Source organism: Nematostella vectensis, chromosome 8 (assembly GCF_932526225.1).
Source record: "Nematostella vectensis chromosome 8, jaNemVect1.1, whole genome shotgun sequence".
Classification (NCBI taxonomy): domain Eukaryota; kingdom Metazoa; phylum Cnidaria; class Anthozoa; order Actiniaria; family Edwardsiidae; genus Nematostella; species Nematostella vectensis.
The window spans coordinates 7,893,302-7,920,050 of NC_064041.1; the positions used below are offsets into that span (position 1 = coordinate 7,893,302).

The window sequence follows — 26,749 nt, forward strand, 5'->3', positions numbered from 1 at the left end:
AAGAATAAAAAACAAATATTTGTAGCCAATCCCGTACAATGATTGGACAAATGTAATACTTGTCTATCAATTTTGATTAACACCAAAACACATTCCTCGGTTGTGCGAATTCCCCGCTGTGAAGCTACAGGCTTCAACTTCTTACTTGATCTCGCCTGTGATTGGTCGAGCCTTGACAGGACGCGCTGCCATTGGTTATCTGAAACCATAGGACAGAGTAAGCCATTCAAGTGTCGCGGCGGTTTTTCGTTAGAATCAACAGCGAAGTCACAACGGATTTAAAACTCGTTGAGAAGAACTGTAAAAGTTGGTCAAGGTAAATATATTGGTCTTGAACTAATTTTTTGGAGTTAGAAATCATCATTCCATCTTCTGGCATTGTGTAGGGTTTGCCGAGGTTGACTTTGAGCTTCAAATGGGCGAGTATTTGATGGACGTTCTAGATGCGATGGGAAGTTGACTTTCGGAAGTACACACAACGTGTTGTAGTTTTTGGCATGCGACTGCTGGAATACTGGCAATAAATCGCCAAAATGAGTCGCAGATCAAGTGTTAGTAGTAGCAGTGTAAGTACTAGTATGAAATCTGGCCTTGAAGATGATCCACTTATGCGAGATTGCTATGATTTACGGAGAAGACTTCTACAAACTGAGCAGTCACTTCAGAGTATGAAGCCTCCAAATATATCCGCTAGGTAAGTTGGAAATGTAGATGATATGTAATTACAATGATCACACAGCACTTTTCTTCTAATAAATCCAAATTTACATTGATCAAAACCTACGAGATCAATTACATCAAACACGTAAACACAAAGCAATGTTATTACAAACTCACTTTGAAATTGTATGGGTAACTTAAGTTATTATTAATTTTAAAGCACCCATGAAATCTTCAATATCTCTGTTAGCTTTTTTGTTAATAAAAATTTATAAACAGGTGATAAAAAAATCATCCAATCAAAAAATCATTTTGACATAAAAGACATGTTGTGTATACCACACTTACACTATCTTATGTAAACAATGTTACTTGGCTAAAAAAATATTAGTCAGTATCTTACTTTTATAGATCTTACCTAAAGTGTATTATATAAGATTGTATTATAATTCATGTGTTCTCTAAGTGTTAGATTATATTATAATTCGCGTGTTCTCTCTAAATACAAGATAAATTCAACTCCTGTTACTAAGTAACTTGGCCATTCCCCTTTACTGTTCCTTTTAGTTCTATACAAACACACTGCTGTTGCAAAGAAATATTTTGTTTCACTGCTTTGTAGAGTTATCTCCTTGTATTGTGAATATACTATTGAGTATTTTAACAAAATGTTGTGAAAGACACTAATTTAAATAATTATCAGGGATTACAGAGTGATGTAGAGAGAGAAGAAATGTCTTTTTATGTTTGAACAAGCCTATAAAACACTCGACCGTCCATTTTCTCTTTACACATAAATTAACATTTATGATGCCATATTCAGTTTCAAAAGTATTAACATGATTCTTTATACAAGTTCTTCTTTATTCAATTCAGATATGCATATTACATTGGTTACTACAGTGTTTTGAAATCTGAAATTAAACTGTGTTTGGCATTACTCGCTCTAAATGATCAATTACACCCACAAAGAAACTTCGATTAGACAAACTTCTTTCAATATTTTAAAATATTTTTTTGCATTTTCCATCATCAGAGATTGTTAGGTAATCGGCCAGAAGTAAACTGGTGACAATGCGGCTTTAAATTATAGCAGCGGGTAAAAAGGTGTTTTCCTTTGACATGATCCTGGTGAGACGCACGATTTGATATTGATTAAGCCTGTTGCAGTTTCTCATTGTTCTCTCATTTATAATTATCATGTTTATTTTTTTAACCTGTAGAATTCAGGATAAGGCTTATCTATTGAGTTTGTTGTGGCCCCCCGCTATTCTTTTACAATTCAGTAGTCTTTAACCATAAAATAGAAACCTCCCTTTGTATTCACATACTTGGCAAACATCCTAAGATTGAAAGCTTTATAAATAAAACCTTTATGATTACAACATGGACTAAAAAGTGTCAGTGTTCGAACACTAGCTGGTTTGTAGTCATGTCTCTTGGATGTTACCAACTCCAAACTGTGAGAAGTGTACAGCTTTTCAATGCAAGAAAATGTTCTATTTGTTCTACAATTTGTCAAACAAGGTACTGTTACTGTAATTGATAAATATTCCACAGTGAAGTCCTTGATCATAGATGTTTTTTGAGCTGAAAATTAAAGCCTTGCTTGTTAAACCAATTTTCACTTCTAAGAATTTCATTGAGTGGTTATGTACTAATTGAAGCCCTTGATCATAGATGTTTTTTGAGCTGAAAATTAAAGCCTTGCTTGTTAAACCAATTTTCACTTCTAAGAATTTCATTGAGTGGTTATGTACTAATTGAAGCCCTTGATCATAGATGTTTTTTGAGCTGAAAATTAAAGCCTTGCTTGTTAAACCAATTTTCACTTCTAAGAATTTTCATTGAGTGGTTATGTACCATTTTTGTGCACAACATTAATCTGTGAACTTCTCTAAAGCTACTCAAATTAACTTGATAATGTATACATACATAACTGATCTTTTCCACAAAAACACTTTAATACGTACATTAATATATTATTCCTCTTTATACAATGGGATACTAATTTTGAAATCCTTGTTCTTCCAGCAGAGAAAAAAAATAGAGCTTATGTGAAAGTATACCCCAGATCCTTAATTATGTTATCTTTTTAGTGACAAGTCAAGACCAACATCCAGAACTCAGCAAAGCTATGACAGGAAAAAAGATACTGCAACAGATATTGACAGAAACTATCGGCTCAGTCCAGATGATGCCAGGTACAGTTATAGTAATCACTGCTAAATCTTTTTCCCACACCTCTGGATATATAAAATGTTATAGCACTTTCTTGAAAATATTTGAAGAATAAGGGAAGGGAGGATACATGTACTCTAAGTGGTGAAGGGGGTGATTAACAGTTAGTTCTTTCTTTCTTCTGTTTCTCTTCCATGTTGATTTTTGCACCGGAATATTTCTCTGCTTTTTTCTCAAACTAGGAAGAGACACTGGGTTTGGCATACCTTGTAATTTTTAGCAATCAGCTTGTTGAACAACTTGAAAATGGTGTTTGAGCAAGGTGCTTTTGCCCCACAAACCCCACCTTACACCACCACCTTAAAAAACACACACGTGTGTAAGTTACATTTTGATATGTACCAGACAGCTAAAGTTTAGAACTACATCTACAAAAATGAACCCATCCCTGTTAATGACAACACTTGTAGTTCCTAATAATTTTGTGGTCTTTCCCTACCCATTTTCAGTTTTGTTACATACTGTTCATACAGAATTTCTTGTGTGAAAATAGAAAGACTGTAGAAATAGGGAGTGTATTTGTTTCTTCTCCCAGCCATCATAAAGTATTTGACATGGACACAATGTATTTCCATCTATACTTTAGAGACAGAAAGGCTGTGACCTCAAATAGGCAAACCACCAGGCAGAAAGAGGCCTTGTGTCGGTCAACACGTGATAGTCCACTTAGGAAGCTGCTACAAGAACAAAACAAGGAAATGAAGGATAGAGATCATAGGAATCAGAAAAACACCAAACAGATTCACTGTGATGAAAATGTTTCCTACTGCCAGGGACCAAATGTTGATGACACGCTGTGTAGCTCTCTTGATATGGAGGATCTGAGGATTGATCTTGGGCCCGATAGCCCAGAGATGGATTGTCTACCTGGCTCTTTGCCCAGGGAAAAGCTCTTTATTGAATGCAGAAGGTTATCAAGAGAAGAGATAGAGCGAGAGAGAAATAATTTCTTTAGGAGTACTGTCAGTCATGGTAGCCCCTTATCACTTTGTCATGGTAATGAGGGCATACTCCATAGTCCTGACAGGCACAGTGAGGGGTTTTCATTGTCCCCAAGAAATACTCAAGCTAGCAGAGATCATAATACTTCAGGCAACGCTGGTGAAAAATCATTCTCTTCACCAAGACAGACTGTTTCTTCAAGTTCTTTGAAAAGTCCTGGTAGAGCAAGGCACAACCCAACCATATCACCAAGGCAAAATGTGAATTTTGATGCACAAAAAACACTTGTCATGGATAGTCCAATTTTCTCTTTCTCACCACGACAGAATGTACAATTGAATGCTCCAAGTAGCCCTGTCAGGGATATTGGTAGATTCTCTTTGTCACCAAGACGCAATAGAGAATTGAAAACCCTAACTAGCCCTGTCAGAGGTAGTAAGAGTACATTTATGTCATCAAGACAGGAGGCAGCATTGAGTCCTCCAAAAAGCCCTGTCAGGGGTGGTGAAAGATTATCCTTGTCACCACAAATGTATGGGAATGCACCCTCAAATACTTCAAACACTCTTCTCGAGGAGGATAACAGAGTATGCTCACCAAAATACGAGAAACCAATAACAGTAGGAAAGGGTATATCTTTGTCACCTAGAGCAAGATTGTTGTACGAGCGCAATAAACAACTGGAGCAGAGCAGTCTTACTGGGGGAGGGGAGGGAAGGTCCAGTCCAGAATTGACACGACCACTGTCTGAATACAAGAATTTGCAGAAACTGATTGATGATAGAAGAGAAACTGAAAGAGAACTGGATGAAAGGATGTCACCCAGGGCAAAACTGCTTTATGAACGAAGACAAAAAATGATAGCTGTCGCTCAAATAAGAAGGAATGTTCGTTTATCACAGTTTTCACCGTCTCCAACCAATGTAGGTCATAAAGATCAACACAACTGCTTAACACAATCACCAAGAGTTGAGCTTTCGCTATGTCCTCCTATTGTTGGGAGTGATCGTTTATTACCTCAATTAGAAAATGTACACAATTCAAAAAGTCCACAGCCAGGCAGATCTAGCCCAACATATATGTCACCCAGAACAAGAAATATTCTCTTGTCAAAATCAAGAACTCTACCAGACATCCCAGAGAATAAAAAAATTAAAGATGAAAGACCCTCTCCTAGAAAGCTTCACTTACAGAAAAATAAACCATCGCTACCGCCAACCAAGATTAACACTTACTCCAATATAGGCTACTTTTTAGATAACAGCCTGAACAGATTTGCAAGGAATAAGTTTGAAAAAAATGCAAATAACAGAAACTTTGATGCTGAAAAGGAAAGACAGCAAAGAAATATTGAGGCTGAACTTAGGGAGCAAATCGAAAGAAAAAATATTGAAAGTAATACTGAGAGTAATAAAGAGTTTGGTAGTTTGGCCATTAGGCCCACTGGTTCAGAGTCACCACAGGCTAGAGGGGTTTGGTGTTTACCAGAAAGGCCAAGAGATAGGCAGCAAGATGGTTTACCAAGGCAGGGAATCCATAGATGTCAGTATAGGTAAGCAAAGTATAGTCAATGGTGTTCTGTTAGTTTTACACATGTCAGTATGTTCTGCTAGTTATCTTGAAAAAAAAAACTGTTTTTGTCTCTGTCATATGATACATAACTGTCTGCCGGCTGTCTCATACATGTCAGTCTACCTCTGATATATAATATTATAATTTTTATTATATGGTACAAAACTCATCTGATACAGTATTTAGCCGACTAGCATATGGTACTTAACAATCTGTCTAATACATGTTTCTCTGTCTGTCTATTTGTCTGTCGGTCTGATAAATGTCTTTCAGTTGCATATATATTAATTGTCTGTCTATCAGATGCAACTGTATCTGTCATATGATAAAATGTCCTGTCTGATTCTTTACTGTCTGTCATCTGGGATTTAACTGTATGTACAATATAATTACTGTTCTGTCTGTCATCTAATATATCTTAACTGTCTGTCTGTCAGCTGTCTGGTCGTGTAAAGTGCAACAATCATTTCTTTCATCCTCTAAGATTGTCTTCCTGTTTGTTGTTACCTATCCCCAAACTACTTTATGTTTCTCACTGCTGCTGCTGCCTTGCCTTCTGTCTGACACATTAACTGACAATTGTCTTTATGCATTTTACAGTCATGGCCCATCTCGTGGCTATTCCTCATCCCCTGAGAGCGCCCAAGTCTTGACCCTCGCCGATCTAACACCACCCACTTCTGAACCTAATTCGCTAGCTCACAATAGGAGAGGAATGAGTTCCCTTGGTATACCTTATCGCAGTCATTCCATCCCAGACTTGAGAAATGGCTCAACACAATCATCGCCAAGAGATAGAGAGGTACAAGAGTCTTTTTTTTTTTCACCTGTTACATAACTTACTATTCTACCTAAATGCTAGAAGCAGTTCTCATGATTCTTATTCACAATTTGTTTTCTAAGAGATCTTTTAAAACGTAACTTATACTACATTTTTCTTGATACCTTCAGAGCTAAGTTGTGTATCTAGCTCTGTGATCAATGTAACACTTAAAAGAAGGGCCTGCGGTATATAAAAGAAACAGTCCTTGTCCTACTTGCCCTATATTAACTGTGATTATTTTTAAGTTGGAAATAATGTCTTTTTATATAGGGCAATGGTGGCAAGCTTCTTAGTTGGCTGCTATAGGTTGTTTAGTGAACCTTGGCCAGCAGTAAAATTGAGAAGAGCCTCTTTAAAATATTGTTTGTTTGTTTGCTTTGAGCATTAAAGTGCCCATGCCAGCTTCACCTTTGTTATTGTTTTCATACAATATTGGACGACGCATGATGTGTTACATCTCGAAATAACCATCTAAAAGCAAAGTTTTATACTTCATTTACCAAATTCAGTTAAAAATATTACATTGGTTTCCTAAATTCCGCCGATGGAAATGGATCCTTTTTCACACTTGGTACTTTGCTAGGATGACAAAATGGCGGCTGACTGAGGCTGTTAAAGGGAGCATGACTCCCATATGACATTCCATATCACTATAGTTTGTGATAGTTAGATATGTGCCTCGTTTTGTGTGCTATCAAATCATGAAATGTCACACTAAGAAATCACCTTTTTACTGGTTCTTTTTTTTCGGTCTAGTTCGATAACAGATCGTTTGGCAGTACTGGAGATTATGATCATGATACCCTAAGAAAGAAGCTGAACCGTCAACGTGAAGAAAACTCACAACTCGTCAACCAGAACCATAAGCTCATGTCAGAGATGGAAAATATGAGCTACGAAATTCACCAGGCCAAAAACAAGGTGTGTAACTTAAACACAAGACGATGGCCATGACGAAAAGTCCCTACACGTGCATACTGAGGAATGGTCCTAAAGAAAGCCACGATTGTGTGCAATTGCAGTCCGTCCTTTGCATTCCTGGTAGATTTTCCTTATTCAAAACGTTACTAATACCAAAAGGCGGAAATACCCACTTATACAAGGCTTTTTTTTTTATTAATTTTTCCTTCATTATGTTTGCTCTATTGATGAAGGCTCGCCGAAGGCTAAAACTTTCAGTTACACTTATCAGTTATAATCGGCTGCATCTCTCATCTAATCGGACAAAAGCCTGTAATATATCAGCTGAAAATAAATGAATTACTTTGTTTTTTACTATTCTGAGAACTCTCTCCAAATCAAGTTATGAAGAATTTGTAATGGAACACATTTTGTACCCTCTGGTTATCATCTTAAAGGAAACAGTTCAAAGTTTTTTACTGATTAAAGCCAAAATGTACACTTTCCCTAGGAATTCATGTGCGTGCATTCGCAGATTACTCAATATCACAGTAAGCTATGTCAGGAAAAATATTTGAAAACTATTCTCTTCCTAATAACGAATTCTCTCCCTAATAATTCATTGAGTATTATATTCTTATATTCACTCAAATTTAAGAACATCGTTAAGGACATATTCAGCTTTCAAATGTCCCCACTGCCATGTCTCATCGAAAAATAAGATTCTTATAAAAAAAAGAGTGTAGTTCATGTGCAGTATTTGAAAACTAATTGTGTGACCCACAGGTGAAGATCGTAACACGTGAACTTGATGAGGAACGCAAACGAATCCCATCGCTAGAGGACCGCATAGTCACACTGGAGTCCCAGCTAGCGGACCATGAGGACCGCTCAAGGTAAGGGGCAATTAAAGAGTGCCAAAAAAGCCGCCATTTTATGCTCCCGCTTAGTGCCGAGTCAAACAAAGCATCCATTTCCATCGGCCATTGCAAGCAAGTAACCAATATATTTTCAATCAAATATCGTCAATGACATATCAGACTTCATTCGTAGATAGTTTTTTTTTTTCAGTTACCTTTCGAAGAAACCGTTGTATTTTCAATGATAAACAATAACAAAGAAGTGGGTGATCGACATTCTGTAACAAATTTCCCATGGTTTTCCGTTGTACATATGTGCTCTTATACATAACGATATTCATCAATGACAAGGGTTGCCACAGGTTCTTAGATTCCTGGAAAGTTTGGATTTAGAAATGTCCTTTTCTGGCATGGAAAGTCTTGGAATTGAGATTTAATTTGCCCCCAAATATTATTTACGAATAAAGTTCTTGAAAAGGTCATTAAAATTTGTGGCATTTTGAAAATCTGAAATCGTGGGAACCCTGAAGCCCATAGTATAACGTTTAGCCAGCAGGCCACAAAAGAACCTACCAAATGACTGAAAGGTTTGCTCAAATGAACAATAATTTAGTTTCATGCGAGTTACTTTACTTTGGACAAGATACCTAGTAATAGTAAAGATCCGCTAGATAGGTAAGAGAAACCCCTTCCTTAAAATCCTGGCTAATAGCCTGGTAGCTTTTACAAGAGAGCAAGTTTTGCGTCCAATTAATCCTGCACCCATATTGCAATCCGCTAGTTCATATGTAAATGCTAAAGGTGTATAGTTTTAGAAGTGGCTGTTGATATTTTAAAAACCTTTAGTAATTTTGAATTGTTGCAGTATAATTATATTATACTGTTTACACGGCAAATAAGTTTAACACATTATTTGGTATGGCTAGTGAACTTATTAAAGTTTTTTAAGATCACAAAACCTAGCATCGTATGTGCTGTTTGCAGAATGAGCGAGCGTCGATTCGCTGAGTGTAAAGACGAGCTACAAGCGAAGACAGAGGAGTTACGGAGTGTACTGGAGTCGTCAAACCTGGCAGAGTCCGAGCTGAGGGAGGAGTCGCGCATGCGTAAGAGGTTGGTTATGACACTCGGTATGACACGAGTACAGCATGGAACACATTGTTTGTGTAAGAGAGTTTTATTTTTGTTGTCATGATTAAATCAGGAAAACGTCTTGAAAAGTCTTTTTCTTGCGCGACGATTTATTTATGTCCCCAGTAAAGTCTGTCTCGATTTAATATGGACAACAAGTTCGTCATCGTCATGAGATTTTTTATTGTGTATAAGAGATGATGATGGTCACGACAACTAACACAATCATTAATTGTATTCAACATGTAGCGTTTTGGGTTACAAAGTCCTTTAAAATCCCTTTAAAATCAACTCTCATTGTTTTTTGTTTGTTTGTTGCTCAGGACCGAGTCGCAACTCCAGGATGCGATGAGAAACGTGGAGGATCTATCCGAGAAACTCGCCGACCAAGAAGCGATTCTTAAAAGTTTGAGGAAACAGGTACTAGTCTCAAATACATTGTAGTCTATATTCTTATAATTCTTGCAAGCGAGTGATTTGAATAACCGGGCCTAAATCTATTCATTGTTCTGGTACGAGATCGCGACAGTTTGGGCTTTTTGATTCTATTCGTATTGATTTTCCCGAGGACTGATGGAGGAAGGATTCTACAAGCTCATCAACTTAAAGAACAAAAAGATCAAGATATTTACATCATTACCATTTTTTGGCCGATTGTCAGCTTTTAGGCGTGATTGCGAAAGGACTCGTAATGTTTTTGCGTCTCGCGCCACTATTCTGATGTAAATAAGCTTGTAACGATTCACCTTCTTCAGTCTGCCCTGAAGAAGTCTTATTAAAGACGAAAATTTGGCAAAGTCGAATTCCAGTTTTTGATGTATTGTATTTATTGTTCTGGTACGAGATCGCGACAGTTTGGGCTTTTTGATTCTATTGTAGTCAATATTCCCTACAGTATACATGTTTTTGAAGATGGAGTCAAATTTTTTAGGACGTGGACACCCTCAGGAATCCCGGAGGCCCGGTTATTCAAATCACTCGCTTGCAAGAATTATTTTTTGAAGATTCTTCTCATTTTCAGCTTACAGGGAAGTTGTTTCTGGATACTGTATCTTTTTTTACTGAATACTATGCCTTTGTCTGTTTGTTGGAGTTTAATAACTGTAGTTTAACGGGGATTATATGTAAAGCTATCCTTTAGCATTGATGCAGGTCTATTTGGCCTGATGAAAAACGCGCGAAGTAGTATTTAATGAGGTGTTATTTTCTTTCTAGAGCGAGGAGAAGGAGAGACAACTACGCGAGAATCTCTCTCAGTCACAGAAAGACAACTTCTCGTACCAGAGCAAGACATCGTCATTAGAGAATGAAATTCAAGAGCTCAAGGAAGAAATAAGGTACAGGGAGGGTTTGTGGATAAGATTGCTAACAGTTTGTTTGCAACAGGCAACCAGCGTGCGACAATCTCATGCAATACGAGTTGCTTTCCCTATTTGAATCATCATTTCATTTTCGCGATATCATATTTGTTATATACTGTATCAGAGATGTCTGATTTATATATTTAGACCTTGGCTTTGATTTGTCAGTTTCAAGGGCGGATATTTTCAAGGGGGATAACAATATATTATACTGTAATATTGAACCTCTACTAAATCTATTTTTCTGCTAAAACCTATTTCCAGGCTTCTTCAACAAGAAGGCATCGCTCGGGAAGACTCCACCTCATCGCTTCATCAGGAAAATGCCAGCCTTCGCGCCACTATATCCCGGCAGAGCCAGAAGATTGGCCGCCTTGAGAACGAGCTACGCAAGAATGACTCATATTTCAAGGATAGCAGCGAAAACTTGGAGATAATCGAGCGACAGAGGGAGAGGATTGTGCAGTACCAGCAGGAGATAGAAGACACGAAGGTCCAGATGGCGAGACTCGAAGAGTTGGTTCATAGGGTGCAGGAACAGTCTATCAAGGAGCATGTAAATACGCCACCTTCGGTAAGGGCAAAGATTTGATGGACTCGGAATGAAATTAATAAATCATAAGCCCAATCAAACAGCGCTATAGCTTTTATATAAAAAGACGCATTTTTCCAGAAAAAAACATTGCTAATTTATAACTTATTTGGCTGTTAGAGTACATGGGCTTGCATCACTCACGCTTCACGTGGAACCCTTGCGCTACCTTTTTTACTCTTTCTCTGCTCTCTAAAGCCGGGAAAATACGAGCAGCAAAACCGTACAACTTTTGTGGCAGCATTTGCAAAAAAAAGTTCGAAGCTGATGTTGCGCGTTTAACTACCGGCGAACCAACTTGCTGTTCATCCACCATCTTTTTTCTCCGTGACACTGATGTGCGACTTTCGTTAAACCAATCACACACGATAATGCAACTGCTTTCGTATGCCTGACGTCACTTTGCTGCGAGACAAGTTTGGTTGATGTAGTAATACGGGCTACATCTCCGAGTTTTGTTGCAAAAAATAGAACCATCTTCTATCCTTAAGCGATATTTATAAGAACGCGGGGAATAACTTAGGTTTTTATGCCCTGGATTTAAAACTGTTTAACAAATTTGCTGTCGGTTGCATATGAAACCCGTTGGTTTAAAAAAAACGTTCATATATCAAGAAACATCCGCTCAGAAAAGTGCCCTGCCCCTCCCCTTCCGTAGTCCCTGTTATCACTTACATGTGGATATCTCTTTCTATCCTCAGCAGACTAGCGACAGTGGAATTTGCAACAGCACCCAGACAGTCAACGGCTATTCCAGCCCTATCCACAACGGCAGCTACCTGAATGGCGATATCTTCCTAGACAGCGATATTTCGCAGGCTCCAGGAAGCGCAGGCAAGGCCAGGGCTATGGTGGCAGATCTCAAGCTAAAGCTGGCGCTAAAAGATGCTGAGATTCAGAAGCTGCAGGCGAGCGCCGTGGCTAGAACTGCAGCTCAACAGAGGCATATTGCAGGTGGGTCTCTTTGAAATAGGGAAACCCCTAAATATAATATTCAATTTTCTAACCAAGGTGGAATCTGACTTGAAATAAGTGTATAAATACATCGTTTGGTAATCTTATATGCATTGTCTGATTAGGTCTATCAGGAGATGGTGGAACGATGGATGGACTACGGAGTGAACTTTCTGCTATTGTGGAGCGCAGTCGAATGGGTGACCGCAAACAACACGAACTTGAGCAGATAATCACAAGACTTGAGGATGAGCTGTCACGGTAAGACTCAAAGATAATCACAAGACTCTAGGATGAGCTGTCACGGTTAGACTCACGAGACTTGAGGATGAGCTGTCACGGTAACACTCACGAGACTTGAGGATGAGCTGTCACGGTGAGACTCACGAGACTTGAGGTTGAGCTGTCACGGTAAGACTCAAAGATACTCACAAGACTTGAGGATCAGTTGTCACGGTTAGACTGAAAGATAATTACAAGACTTGAGGATCAGCATCGTCATCACCGTTGTCATTATTTTCATGTCCACCATCATCATCATTGCCTTGTTTATCATCTTCGCGTTCATCATCATCATAATCATCATCATAATCATCATCATCTTCATCATCATTGTCATATGTTAATGTTCATCATCATCTCCGTTGTCATTATGTTTATGTCCTTCATCATCATTGTCTTGTTTGTCATCATCACGTTTATCATCTTTATCATCATCACGTTATTTATAATCAGTATGAGCTTCGTAGTAGCTTCCTCTACACCCCTAGGTACTCTGCCCAGAATATCCAGCTGGAGGAGCGCCTGGCTGATAAGATGGCGCAGATTGCGTCCCTGGAGGGTAAACTCGGTCAGCGTAACCTGCGAGTGGTCGACGTGCAGAAAGAACTGGAAGACAAGATTAGCGAGATCAACGATTTGCTGCGAGAGGTAAAAGCACGGTTATTCTTTTGTACTCCCTACCCCATTTCCTACCACCCTACCCTAACTATGCAAAAAAGTGTTCCTAGAAAATTTACAGTATTAAACTCTGCTATCCATACTTCTTTTGGAAATGTTAGTACCTTGGGAAAAAAATTTCGTTTCTACTTTGAAAAAAAAATCTGACATGGTGACAGTCGTTGATTCCTTACAAGGAATGACTGACAACGACCCTCTAGACTTGGTAGTAGTTTTGTCTTCTCGGTTATTTCGTGATGACTCCGTAATGTTCGTTAATAACAGGTTATTCTTTATGGATGATTCGGTTGATTCGTGAATGACTCGCTCCTGTTCGTTACTGACTCGGTAGTCTTCTTGAATGACTCGCTCCTGTTCGTTACTGACTCGTTACTGACTCGGTAGTCTTCATAAAGCACTCGCTTTTGTTTGTTACTGACCCGGTAGTCTTCGTTAATTACTCGCTTGGTTCGTTACTGACTCGGTAGTTTTCGTGAATGACTCCCTTTTTTTCGTTACTGACTCGGTAGTTTTCGTGAATGACTCACTCCTGTTCGTTACTGACTCGGTAGTCTTCATGAACCACTCGCTTCTGTTCATTACTCGCTTAGGTAACTTGCTTCGTTCGTTACTGACTCGGTAGTTTTTGTGGATGACTCGCTTCTGTTCGTTACTGACTCGGTAGTTTTTGTGAATGACTCGCTTCTGTTCGTTACTGACTCGGTAGTTTTCGTGAATGACTCGCTTCTGTTCGTTACTGACTCGCTTCTGTTCGTTTCTGACTCGGTAGTTTTTGTGAATGACTCGCTTCTGTTCGTTACTGACTCGGTAGTTTTCGTGAATGACTCGCTTCTGTTCGTTACTGACTCGGTGGTTTTCGTGAATGACTCGCTTCTGTTCGTTACTGACTCGGTAGTTTTTGTGAATGACTCGCTTCTGTTCGTTACTGACTCGGTAGTCTTCTTGAAGCACTCGCTTTTGTTCGTTACTGACCCGGTAGTTTTCGTGAATGACTCGCTTCTGTTCGTTACTGACCCGGTAGTTTTCGTGAATGACTCGCTTCTGTTCGTTACTGACTCGGTAGTTTTCGTGAATGACTCGCTTCTGTTCGTTACCCGCTTAGGTGCGTCAGAAGGGCTCCCAGATCACGCACCTCGAGCGCCAGCTAGAGGAAAAATCCTCTGAGCAAGGCTCACGCGTCTCGCAAGTCCGCGAGCTCAAAGATGAGCTGCGTAACAAAGACGATGAGATCAACACGCTCAAGGAACAGATGGACGAAAAGAACTCCGAAGTGCGTGACGCCCTTGCGCTAGTGGAGCGCAGCAAGACGCTACAGGGAGAACAGTGCAAGGAATTGGATACACAGATAGAACAGCTACAAAAGAAGTTCGACGAGAAGAATCTGATGGTTATCCAACTGGAAACTGCTCTCACAGGTGTGTGCCACTGAGACTTTTATTTAAGGGAACTGCACTTAGCACGGGCATTTTCTCGATAATAGGCGATTTTCACTAAAGGCCCTGTCACACGTACGTTTTTTCTCTTGCGCCCTGTCTCGCAAAAAGAATTGTTGCAGGTCGCACGCGCATTTTTTTTTTTTTTTTGTGCGTGTGACACCCCCTTTGCAACTTGTTTTGCATTTCTCAAAGTCGCACGAAAAGTAGAACGCTTTTCTACTTTCTGCAACAAATTGCTTCAAGTCGCAGGAAAAATTTCACGTGTGACAGGGCGCGTGCGACCTGCAACAATTTTTTTAACGAGACAAGTCGCAAGAGAAAAAAAACCTACGTGTGTCAGGGCCCGGCTTGACGGGTATGATCATTGTAATCTTCTAGTTATAAACTCACGTGAGCATGTGTTCTAGCTCTAGTAACGAACGAAATGTTTATTTTTTTCATAAACGTGGTGGTATTATGAATGGGGTGGTCCCTCCCTATTTATTTTTCTCTGAATCCTCTTACTTCGCTCAACGCGGGCACGTCTCATGTTCCGGGGTTCGAGCCCAAGTTAAGTTGGGATTATTTCTGAGGGGTAAAAACCCGACTCCATATTGGGGGCTTGCAATCCCTCATCTTCTCCACGTACACATTGACGCATTATTAAGAGCATTTGTATTTTCTAAAGCACAAACACGATACTAATGTCTGTTTCCTTCGTTGGTGAATATAACATGAAAGCCCTTTTTATTGCGTATAAAGTGGCGCGACAGCTCAGTGGTATTGCTTCGTCTCCCAAGGGAGACCGGGTTCGAGCCCAAGTAAATTTGGGATTATTTCTGAGGAGTAAAAACCCGACTCCATATTGGGGGCTTGCAATCCCTCGTCTTCTCCACAAACACATTGACGCATTATTAAGAGCATTTGTATTTTCTAAAGCACAGGATACTAATTGGAGTCTTTTCTCTGTCCTCAAAGCCACACGACAGGAGCTAGAGCTGCGCTCAACGATCACGGAGCAGATGGAGCGTAACCTAGAAGACCACAAACACGAGATCATCAAGAAGTCATCTCTAGTTGAGCAGCAGGACAGGAAATTCAGCGAGCTCCACGCCCAGGCTGAGCACGCTACAGGGCAGATGAAGCAGCTGGAGAAATCACTGGCAGACTGTCAGAGGGAGATCAAGGTGTACATTGAACAACTGGAGGCAGCGAGGAGAGAGCATGAGGCGGATATGAAACAGGCGAAGGACGAGGTGAGGACAAAGTATCCCTTCATTATTACGCGCATTCCATACCTTATTACGTACCTTTTACTGCAATGAGGAGAGAGTGTGAAACGTATATATATATATATATAGCATCCTCAGCTTTCTCGCGCCGCACTCCCTGTGTGCCCGATCTCCGCGACGCCCTGGGTCCCCGAGGATGGATATATAGTAATCTGCCCTGCTAGCAAAGCTTTTTTTTTTGCGTCTCTGTTCTTTTGTATTCTCGTATGTTTGTGTCTGCAGGAGAAACCTTTGCGGATACTAACAAATAAAAACGCGAAAAAGCAGAGACAGGGCACGGATAAGTAAGCTGCCAGGAATAACGAGTAGAAAAACTCTGCTAGAGACATGCGAGAGATTAGGCAAGACAGTTCTCCTTGGTAGTAATAGAATTATCAATCACCAGTCCCCAGACATACACTGGAACTTACACATACACGGAAACTGGCGCCCCCCCCCCCCCCCCTCTTCCCGTTTGGAATTGTAACAACCCCTCGACCCCCTCCCTCTTGCCTTGTGAAGAAAAGGAAATAGACGAAATGCAAAAGATAATCCTTCCTTGCTCGCACCCCTTCCCCCCCCCCCCCTCCCCTGTGATGCAATGGGAACAGGTGACTTGAATCTGTAGTTGTACCTTAGCGTTCATCTTGAAGGCTTGTTCGCTTATTGCCATCACATACCTTATATACCTTAATTTTCGCGACTTACCTATTTTTACCTAATTTTCGCGATTTTGGGATGATAAAATTAAGTAAAACAAGTGGAATTAAAATGTGCTGTAATCTTTAATACTGAAACAATTTGTAACAAAAAGATGCGTGGGCTAAATCTAGTTTCATAAAAATATATAAATACAAGTCCAACTCAACGCCTTACCGTACTATATGTACATTAGATAACTAAATAGACAAGGTGTTTCCATAAAGCTTATTAAACGGCCAATATTCCCCCAAAGGCTTCTTGTGTACTCACTTAATTTTCGCGTCTTTTTATTTTCGCGAATCTTTAAAAATCGCGAAATTAAAGTGACTCGAAAATTAAATGTAATAAGGTATATCATCAAACATGATCTCTGTACTTCTTTATAGAAAAATTACGGCATCGGTTATTGTTCTCCACTTTAGATCTCCAAGCTGGAGTACTCGTTACAGGAGGTCACGCAGGATGTCCAACAGAAGGCAGGTTACATTGGCAAGCTGGAGCAGGCGCTATCCGAGCGGCAGACCGCGCTACAGAAAGAACAGGAGAGAGCGAGGGAGATGCAGGACTCCCGCCTTCACTTGCAACAACAAGTCACGCTGATAGAACAAGAGATCGACAGGGAGCGAAACGCCTCACAGCTGGAAACCAACGAAATGCACCAGGTACTGTACAAAGCGGGCTGTCGGGTCACGAGGTAGGGTGTTATAAGGTTATTGGATCCTGATTAGTTTGACCACCAAAAATAAACACATATAAGAGGATAAATGAGTCACCTTCCCATCAGATATCTTCTCCTTTGTGCAACCTCGCTGATGTGATTATTTACTGTTCTCTCTCAGGAAATAAGGGCACGTTTTTTCCATATCATTCTGGAATGGGAATTGTTGGTAGAGAATGTTCAGAATGGCGTTCGGGTCATTCTGCTACAGGTAGCAGAATGGGTGGAATGGCCTCCATTCCATTCCGGGATGGGAACTCGGGATAAACGAACGCGCCCTTTATCTATTCTAATCATTCTCATTCCGGAATCAAGAGTGAAAAAACGCACCCTAAGTCTGTGACCTGGCTAATGTGAACACTTTTTACTCGGCTCGCCTTTTCCAAGAAATTACGTATTCGATATTTAAATAAGCTTCGGACATTATCCTATCAACTCCTCAAGCTGTCAGTCATGACATTGTTTTGCATATTTCCGATGCAGCAGATCTTATAGATTCTGGATATTTTCTTGGAATAATCCCAACTTTATCGGAACTATGTTAAAAATATTAAAATAAAATGTCTTTTAGCCTGGGTAAATACCTTAATACAGTTAATACCCAACAGAAAATAATGTCTTCCCCTTTTGTAACCTCGCTATCATGACCGCCTCTTACTGCGTTCCCATTCACAGAAGCTATGTCTCGCCCTTTCGTAACCTCACTATCATGACCGCCTATTACTGCGTTCCCATTCACAGAAAATAATGTCTTCCCCTTTTGTAAGCTCGCTATCATGACCGCCTATTGCTGCATTCCCATTCACAGAAGCTATGTCTCGCCCTTTCGTAACCTCACTATCATGACCGCCTATTACTGCGTTCCCATTCACAGAAGCTATGTCTCCCCTATTGTGACCTCGCTATCATGACCGCCTATTACTGCGTTCCCATTCACAGAAGCTATGTCTCCCCTATTGTGACCTCGCTATCATGACCGCCTATTACTGCGTTCCCATTCACAGAAGCTATGTCTCCCCTATTGTGACCTCGCTATCATGACCGCCTATTACTGCGTTCCCATTCACAGAAGCTATGTCTCCCCTATTGTGACCTCGCTATCATGACCGCCTATTACTGCGTTCCCATTCACAGAAGCTATGTCTCCCCCTATTGTAACCTCGCTATCATGACCGGCCTATTACTGCGTTCCCATTCACAGAAGCTATGTCTCCCCCTTTTTGTAACCTCGCTATCATGACCGCCTCTTACTGCGTTCCCATTCACAGAAGCTACAGGAAGCCAGAGCAGAACTGGAGAAGAAGACCAGTGAGCTGAAGGAGCTGAGCTCTACGATGCGAGAGATGCACCAGGACATGAAAACGAGCTCCGCCAGCATCGTGGAGCTCGAGCAACTACTCCAGGAAGCACGCACTCAGAACGACCGTCACTCGGTCCAGCTACAGACGACAGACCACGCGTACAAGGAGACAAAGGCCAGCCTATCCCAGCAGACCAAGCGAAATGGGGAGCTAGAGGAAAAGTTGAGGAGGACTGAGGAGGAGTTGAAGGACCGAGACGGACAGGTTGCCAAACTGGACAATGAGGTACGTGGTGCGGGGTGGATATGTTGTTTTAGGCCGCGTTGGATTGCAGTAGACAACCCAGTTGTTTTTTAGGCAGGCATCAAAAGGTGGAGCGAGCGACGCCAGGCTAAAAAACGCCTGCAAGGGAAGCTAGGATCCATTCGAGCATACTAACAAAATTGAACAAATTTTATTTACTTGACTGGATATACTCTATGATTCCTGCTGCTTATTTTTTTTTTTTTTTTTTTAACTTAATTCATTATTACTGTTAGCAGTCTTCCCAATTTATATCCCCAAATTGTTTGGAGGCAAAACCGGGGTTTTAGATTATCCAAAATTAGGTTCCAATCGAGAGGCTATTACGATTAGCTTGAGTTTATTACTGGTCCTACTAACTAAACAAAGACCTTGAATAAAGCATTGTAAACTAGTGCAAGTAATCAAGCACTTGGTCTACATTAATATGTACATTTTTCAATGCGTGAAATAATCCTACATAAGCACTAACCGCATGTAGCTTTCATTACGTGTCGTATATTTGTAGTTTGCGTATATTTATTTAAAACTTTTTATGACTCTTCACGACAATATTAGTTCTTTTCTTTGTCTAATTATAATAATTGTGAATATTTGTATGCAAATACACTTTAGCTTGATGTCTGAATCATCGTAAACTGATCTATTCGACCTTTGCATGGAATGTGGCGGCGGTTTGAAACCAAACACTCGCGCGCTAAATCTGACAACATAATCGTAGCCATGGCTTCACCACAAAAGTACAACCGACCTCTTAAATTATTCCTTAGCTGCTTGGGTACTTAAACAACTCCTGAATCATGGATTGGCGTGGTTATTATGCTCAACAGCTCACAAAGTTACAAAATGACTTCCAAGATACCATCACTCAACTCAAGACTTTGGAAGATTTGCTCGACACAAGCAAGCGAGTTGTCGAGGAGAAAGAACAGAAAGTCACTGAACTCGATAAACTGCTCAATGAAAGTGTGGATGAATTGCAACAGAAAGATAAGTCATTAAAGGAGAAGGATGGTAAATTAGCGGAGCTGGACCAGGCGCTGAAAGAAAGCAGAAAGGAAATAAAGAACAGAGAAGCCCAGGTGAGGTATCGTTTATGATTCAGTAATGTAATTTGTATATCTTTATGAGTAATCTCTGCTTCGGTTTGGTTGTATAATCTTACAGATTACCCTCTATGTAAGTATGTTTGCCAGATGTAACATAATTCGTTTTTTATTGCGCTGTATTTTCTCCCAAGTTGAGAATCCCTGAAAGTTTTTTTTGAGATCTGAACAGCATTGCGTTGTGTCGTGAAATGCGTCCGTTACATTGAAGTGTATCGTCTGTTGATGTCAAGATGGTTTTATTGTAACCATGACAAATATAATTTAGTTTGTTTTAATTAAATATCATTTGCCAGGTGGTGAAAGAGACCGTTTAACACTACCGTCTGTATTCAGAGATAACTGCATTCGTAATTAATGTATTTTTGCATTCATAATTGATTTATTTTCCGATAGATTAAATTTATTATTATTTTTCTATATTATTTTCTATATATATTGCCAGCTTTGTATAATTACATGAACCCCAGGGGAATAAACTCTCATTTGTATCGGGTGTTTTTTTTTATATATTTTTCTTTAGTCTCTAAGTAACTTTCTTAGATGTTTCCGTGATAAAAATCAGATTAAAAATCAAATCTCTATCATGTGGCAAGCTCAAATTCAGAATAAAAGTCTGTGGTACCGATTGTGTGATGATTGTGTCCATGAAATAGTTGACCATCATTCTTTAGGTGTACTAATGCTGTGCAGAAAAAAAGTAGATCTTTGAGCTTGCCCCGTTTTCGCAACAGGTCTCCCAGATGGACTCATCGATGCGAGAACAAAAGACAGAGATCTACCAGAAGACCATGGCCCTGGAACAGAACCTCAACCAATCACGGCACGAACTGAGCGAGAGAGCAGTCGAGGTGAGTTAGTACGCATGTTCATCTAATCACGACAGGGACTGAGCGAGAGAGATGTCGAGGTGAGTTAGTACGCATGTTCATCTAATCACGACACGAACTGAGCGAGAGAGCAGTCGAGGTGAGTTAGTACGCATGTTTAACCAATCACGAAACGAACTGAGCAAAAGAGATGTCGAGGTGAGTTATTACGCATGCTCATCCAATCACGACACGAACTGAGCAAGAGAGAAGTCGAGGTGAGTTAGTACGCATGTTCAACAAATCATAACGCAAGATAGCCTAGAGCAGTGGCGAAGGAGAGCTTAAGAGCGCTAACCTGTCGGAAAATCTTGTTCGATCCAAGCAAAAGGGATTAACTGTACTTTCAGACCCTTTACCTATGAGGTAGCCATCTAAAGTCGAATGTTAAAGTGAGGTGCGAGGTCTCCCGTCTCTATGATATATATGTTATATCCCTAACAGATCGCTGAGCTAAAAGCCAAATACGATCAGTCACAAGACCAGCTGCGACAAACCAAGAACCGACTTGCGCATTACGAGAAGGTGGCTCGCCAACAACAAGAAGACCTGAAAAAGCGGATCGCGCAGCTCACAGACCTTGAGGTGGTAAGTGAGCACAGAGCATTGCGACGTACTGAAAGTAGGTTATATGTCTAAAATAAAGGTGACAACCATACATAAGCTAACACAGACAGCCATAAGAAACACTGAATATTGTCTCAATGTTGACAGGAAGCGGAAAAACTGCGCAAGCGCAAACAAGACTCCGAAGAGACTGCGCAAGAACTGCGCCTATCACGTGAACAGCTGCAGAATACGGTAAATGCAAAGAAACATTGTAATGCCAGAGTGATACACTAGAGATAAGAGTGCGCTGAGAGTTTAAAGCCGCATTGTCACCAGTTAACTTCCGGAGGTCCGACGGAAACCTCAACCGTTAAAAAACAAATGAATCTATTAGAATCCGAGATATTTAACAGGCCATCCGCTCTAAATTATCAATCACATCCTCAAAGAAGCTTCCAATAGGCACAATGCTTTCAATATTTTGAAACATTTTTCGTGTTATCCGTTTAAAATCATCGGAGATTGTTACGTAATCGACCGGAAGTAAACTGGTGACAATGCGGCTTTAAGATATAGAAAGTGGGTCATGCGCGAGTACACTAAGTTTACATACGTTTTCAGTGCGTGTTTCTCCCTTTTTCTATCTCACAGCACGCGGAGCTCATGGAGGCCCGGCGCGAACTGCTCCGCTACCAGCGCAAGGAACAGGAGCTCGTCCAAGAACTGGATGACGCACACGTGCTGTTGCAAGCCAAGGAGGGCGACTGCACCCGCCTCGCAAAGGACCTTGGGGCGGCACAGGTGCGTGAGGCCCAGGCCGAGGCACGATGCGTACAAGAGATGCGCAGGAGTTCACAGCAGAGCGAACTAAAGCAGGTCTCGCAAGAGAAAGAGGTAAAGTAAATACCGTATAACACAGGCTCGATCCAACGGAGATAAGAGTTCTCCAGCCTTGAGAAGGCTGGTTCTCACAGAGATGCGATCTCTTATGTCGTTGTAATACCAACCGCAATTTTGTTATACAATAGCACGATATAGCCCATGGAGCAATTGTGGATTTAATTCGAATCCCATTTGCGTAGTTACAGCGACTTCAAGAAAGCTACAACAAGCTTCTTACCCAGAAAGAGGAAATAGAGGCTGAAAAGCGTATCCTTGCTACGAGCATAAGTAATAAGGAGAAACAGCTGACCCAAGAGCTTAGCCGTAGTCATGACGACACGACTGCGCTAGCCGAAGATAACAAGCGCTTGACGTCACAGTTGATGCGTTACGAAGACGAAGCGAAGGCGATGAGTGAGGCGCTGGTTATCAAGGATGCGGAGGTGAGAGTCCTGGGTATACTTTGGTACCACAGGGATCCCCTACTTCTGTCTGTGTTTTATAATGACAGTTCTATTTATTTCTCCAATCTGTCGGCCATATTAGTTTCGCTAAATACTCTTATCAGTCTGCCTATGAAAATGGGCCCGCCTCCGCTAGGGTCTTCATCAGCTAGACGCCATATAAAAAATTACCCAGAAGACCCTGTGGACTTGAAAGTGAGAGCTTTGGGTAGCCTTTGGTAGGCCGTACCACTGGGGAGTTTGTGGAGGAGACCTGTACAGGACCCGGAATGATCCCCAAAAGTACCCCAACTGATCCTCGGACCCGAAACGATACCGAGGAGGGCCCGAAATCAACCCCACGGAATTGCGGTAATGAACATAGGGAAAGCAGAACAAAGCACTTCCAATTCTTAAAGCATAATTAAGGGTTGACAGCGAATCTATTTCTAAATAACATGACTTAAAAAACTTTAATTCCAATACAATACTTCTATTTATTACATTGCCCCGGTGGTAAACCCACAGAGTCCAAAACAAATACACAACTTTTAATTGCTACTGAGAGGAGTACAACATAAACATAGCACAGCCAAGCACAGCCTTGCTCAGAACAACCAAACTTTTGACCTTCGAAACATTTGCAGTTCCAACACATGACTCTGACACTATAAATCTCGTTTCCGGTAAACATCACCCCTAAAAATCTATATTCATTTGACAACCAAACGTGTATTTCACCACGAAATCCATGTTCACACGAGCAAATATTTACCGACAGCCTGTTTGGCCGAGAAGATGGAACGACGAAAGCACACTGAGTAATGCACTCGAACAACCCTTTTACTACCGTTGCAAAATATTAAGAGATGTGGCTTTTGTTGAAAGCAATATGTGAGTTTAGAATTTCCTCATGTAGTCGTGCGTACACCCCTGAATGATCTCTCTCTATCTCTCTTTATGATAGTCTTTCATTCACCGAACACAAACAAACATTTTCCTACGGGGAAGCAGAGATATGTATTATCTGTGGAGACTTTTTTTATGGCTTGTTATGTATAAATTATTTATTCACGCCTGGTTCTTCAAAATCACGGGAATTGTTATTTGACCCCAATTGCTGACTCAACCAAGCTGTCGAAAGCTTGTATTTCCAGCGCAGTCGTATATAAAAATCTTAATACTATGGTTTTAGTTAATGCAAATTTCTGGATAGTAACAGAAATGACGCTAAAATGTTTCATATGTTTTTAAAACTGAAAGCCAATTCTTCCACATTCCTTTTGTTTGTCCATTACTGAAATTCCTTGGTGTTCATTCCGGGGACTCTTGGGGATCGTTTCGGGTCCCGGGATCAGTTGGGGGACTTTTGGGGATCATTTCGGGTCCTGGGATCGTTTCGGGTCCTGTTATCATTTCGGGTCCTGTACAGACCTACCGAAAGCTCAGCATTTTTCTTCAGGTTCAACCAAACAAACGTAAATGTGCCCTTCGTATTACGCGGATCTACATAAGAAAACTTTTAATGCCGCGATAGCGTTGAAACAATACCTCTGCTAATTGCCCAAAAAGCGTATGCTTACAGGGGGTGTCCTGGGGGGGGGGGGGGGGGGGGGCATGTATGAGACATTATCTAAAATACAGGAGAAAATTCCTTGAAAGTCCCTTTTGGGCCCCCTACTGTTAAAATTCCTGGCTACGCCGCTGGCTTAACTCCCCTCATAACAGGAAACCCCCAGTCCTGGGAACAAAATTTTCTAAGAATTGTCTATTTGCTTGGACACACTTGGTTGTTTTGCTTTTTAGATCGCAAGACTTGAAGCGCGTATCTCTGGCTACGAAAGAGCCATGTTCGGGCGGAATCAATTCGACAGACTGGGCCCGGGTGGGGGTCGCCCTTCGCCTAGGCCCAGTTCCCCGCGGACCGGTCATGTTCGTCACGTGACCTCACCGCGTCATCTGAGTGGTGTATCGAAGAGTAATACGGATTATAATCTACATAACTTGTCGACAGGCTCCTCACTTAGTTACCTTGACAACGAAGATTACCTGGACTATAATCATAACGTCTCGACCAATCGCGCGCCGCCGCTATTACGGGTCTCGACCGAAGGCTCCGTGTCCCAGTCGTCACGCAATTTCAACCGTCAGACAAACACTCACGGGTCACGCGCCGATTATCACAACACATCGGGTATGGAGACGCTCGAGGGGCTATTGTTGGAAGCAAATCGCGCATTAAACGATGACGATCCGCTGTTGTACACTCCCACGTCTGGTTCGCCGGCTCGGCGCACTAAACGCGACCAGACCCCTCCCCAGAAAGAGGCTGCAGTTAGCAGCGAAGAGTCTGGGACCGAGACACTCAAGGAGCAGCTCGAGGCAAAGAAGGCTGCTGCCGGACTAACCCGCGGGTCCGAGGGAACACCGCTGGACCCAAGCAAGTGGTGAGTCTACCTTTTATGTACACACAAATGTTATTCTTTAGATCGGTGGTATAACACTCGTTTTCAGTCACATGTGCACCGTGTGTTTTCCTTTTCGAGTCGCTACTGGTTTTTGGTGACGTAAGCCATTTCGCAGTTACGGCGGCCGTTGGACCGCTAACCAATTAGAGAGGGCTGAAAAACACCAGGCGTCAAGAAAGCAGTCAAGAGATGCCTACGTACATACACACTAAACCAACAACAACGAAAACCTAAGAAACAATTCGATTTTTTTCGGTATTTTCTCGATGACAGTAGCTTAGAAGGCGACCAACTATGTTTTGGTTGTGATCGATCTAAAGCTGTGACAGATGCAGAATGGGAGAATTCAAAAGTCATGATTGACGTCCACCAAATCACAGTCGCGACTCGTAAACGAATGGCACAGGGTGCACGTGTGACTGAAAACGAGTGTAAATAAAGCAATCAAAAAGACTTCGGGGAGAATGAGTAAATGAGGACATGGTAGCACACACGCTTTGTACGGCTGGTGTTGATGTAAAACTCTCTTATGCCTGGTGCACACTAGTGATATAGCGACACGCTCATTGTCGTTATGTCATTATTGTGCACCAGGCATAAACATAAAACAATGTTTGTACATTTATGCCTGGTGTACACTAGTGACATAACCACAAAGTCGCGCGCACTGTTATGTTCATATGTTCAAGTGTGAATGGTTCGACATAAAGACATAAGCCTCACATAATGACCTTGGACATAACGACATAGAAAAAAAGACATGTCATTATGTCCGTGTCGTTACGTCGGATTCACGTACTGACGCAATATGCTCTTGGGTTTTTCTCCTTATTTACAGTAATGCGTTATCCCTACTTGATGTTTAATTTTTGAAGGATATTGTTTTTTTCTACATTTCTCATTAGCCGTGCAAGTTTGGAGGAGCGCTTACGAGCGAGCGAACAGCGCAGAAAACAGATTGATAAACAGCTGAACAATATGAAGACCTCTTTTACGTGACAAGAATACGTGACAGCTTGCAAAGTCACGTCACCAAACTACAAGGACATGTAACGGAACGTCCCAAAACGTGCCAATAGGCTCCGAGCGTGTGACGTCATTGCTAGGAGCCAATCGTACGCGAAGCATAAAATGAAAAGTATAGATTTTCCCACTGGTCTGTTATAGTGACTTGACGAGCTGTTCTGCCAATGACCACACTCCCTAGTCGAGAAGTTCTTTACCCAGTCGACGTTTGCGCCCATACTCCGCACCAAGTTTGTGTTTAGCTTTTTTGGACGCCTTTTTTCACGCCGTTGTAAGGGCGTGATTTACTCAAATACGCAATGGCGTATTTTGATTATCTTCCTCAAATCAGCATGAAAGATTATATGGAAAAGAAAGCCTGCGATTCCAATGTTCGCTGGCGTTTGTGGTATTTTGAGTCTCTGGAAAAATGAGACGCTAACACGACGATGATCCCTGCTTTCGTCCAATCTGTTTCCGGTTACAGAGTGTTGTCATACTTATGGATGTTGATTATGTCTTATGTTTATGTAAATAGATATTAGTGTGAGATGCATGCTTCATTAGAAATTTTTGTATATTATATATTTTAAATAAATATGTGATTGATACTATGAATAAACAACCAAGCGAAATAATGTTGATAATAATGTGATATTACCTTCTTTACTCATATCTACCCCAAGTGATTCGTATTGGTGGTGAATTAAAATCTGTTCCT

The 26,749-nt window shown here is 41.1% G+C and overlaps 1 protein-coding gene across 2 annotated transcripts; it reads left to right on the forward strand.

The window, feature by feature from the left end:
- LOC116613507 (coiled-coil domain-containing protein 18) lies at positions 1-26,666 on the forward strand. Of its 2 annotated transcripts, none has more exons than XM_032374032.2 (25): positions 1-316; positions 387-694; positions 2,760-2,864; positions 6,016-6,217; positions 6,995-7,159; positions 7,925-8,034; positions 8,983-9,111; positions 9,453-9,549; positions 10,345-10,466; positions 10,755-11,064; positions 11,784-12,036; positions 12,162-12,297; positions 12,807-12,966; positions 14,099-14,411; positions 15,390-15,667; positions 16,807-17,046; positions 18,371-18,688; positions 19,537-19,788; positions 20,547-20,663; positions 21,126-21,269; positions 21,396-21,482; positions 21,882-22,124; positions 22,313-22,555; positions 24,362-25,002; positions 25,929-26,666. In XM_032374032.2, exons 2-25 carry the CDS (start codon positions 534-536, stop codon positions 26,020-26,022), a joined length of 4,920 nt encoding a protein of 1,639 aa, XP_032229923.2. In that variant the 5' UTR covers positions 1-316; positions 387-533; the 3' UTR covers positions 26,023-26,666. The 2 variants fall into 2 exon arrangements, with proteins under 2 accessions (XP_032229923.2, XP_032229924.2); XM_032374033.2 differs by having other exon boundaries at positions 2-316; positions 11,787-12,036.
- The last annotated feature ends 83 nt before the right edge of the window (positions 26,667-26,749 follow it).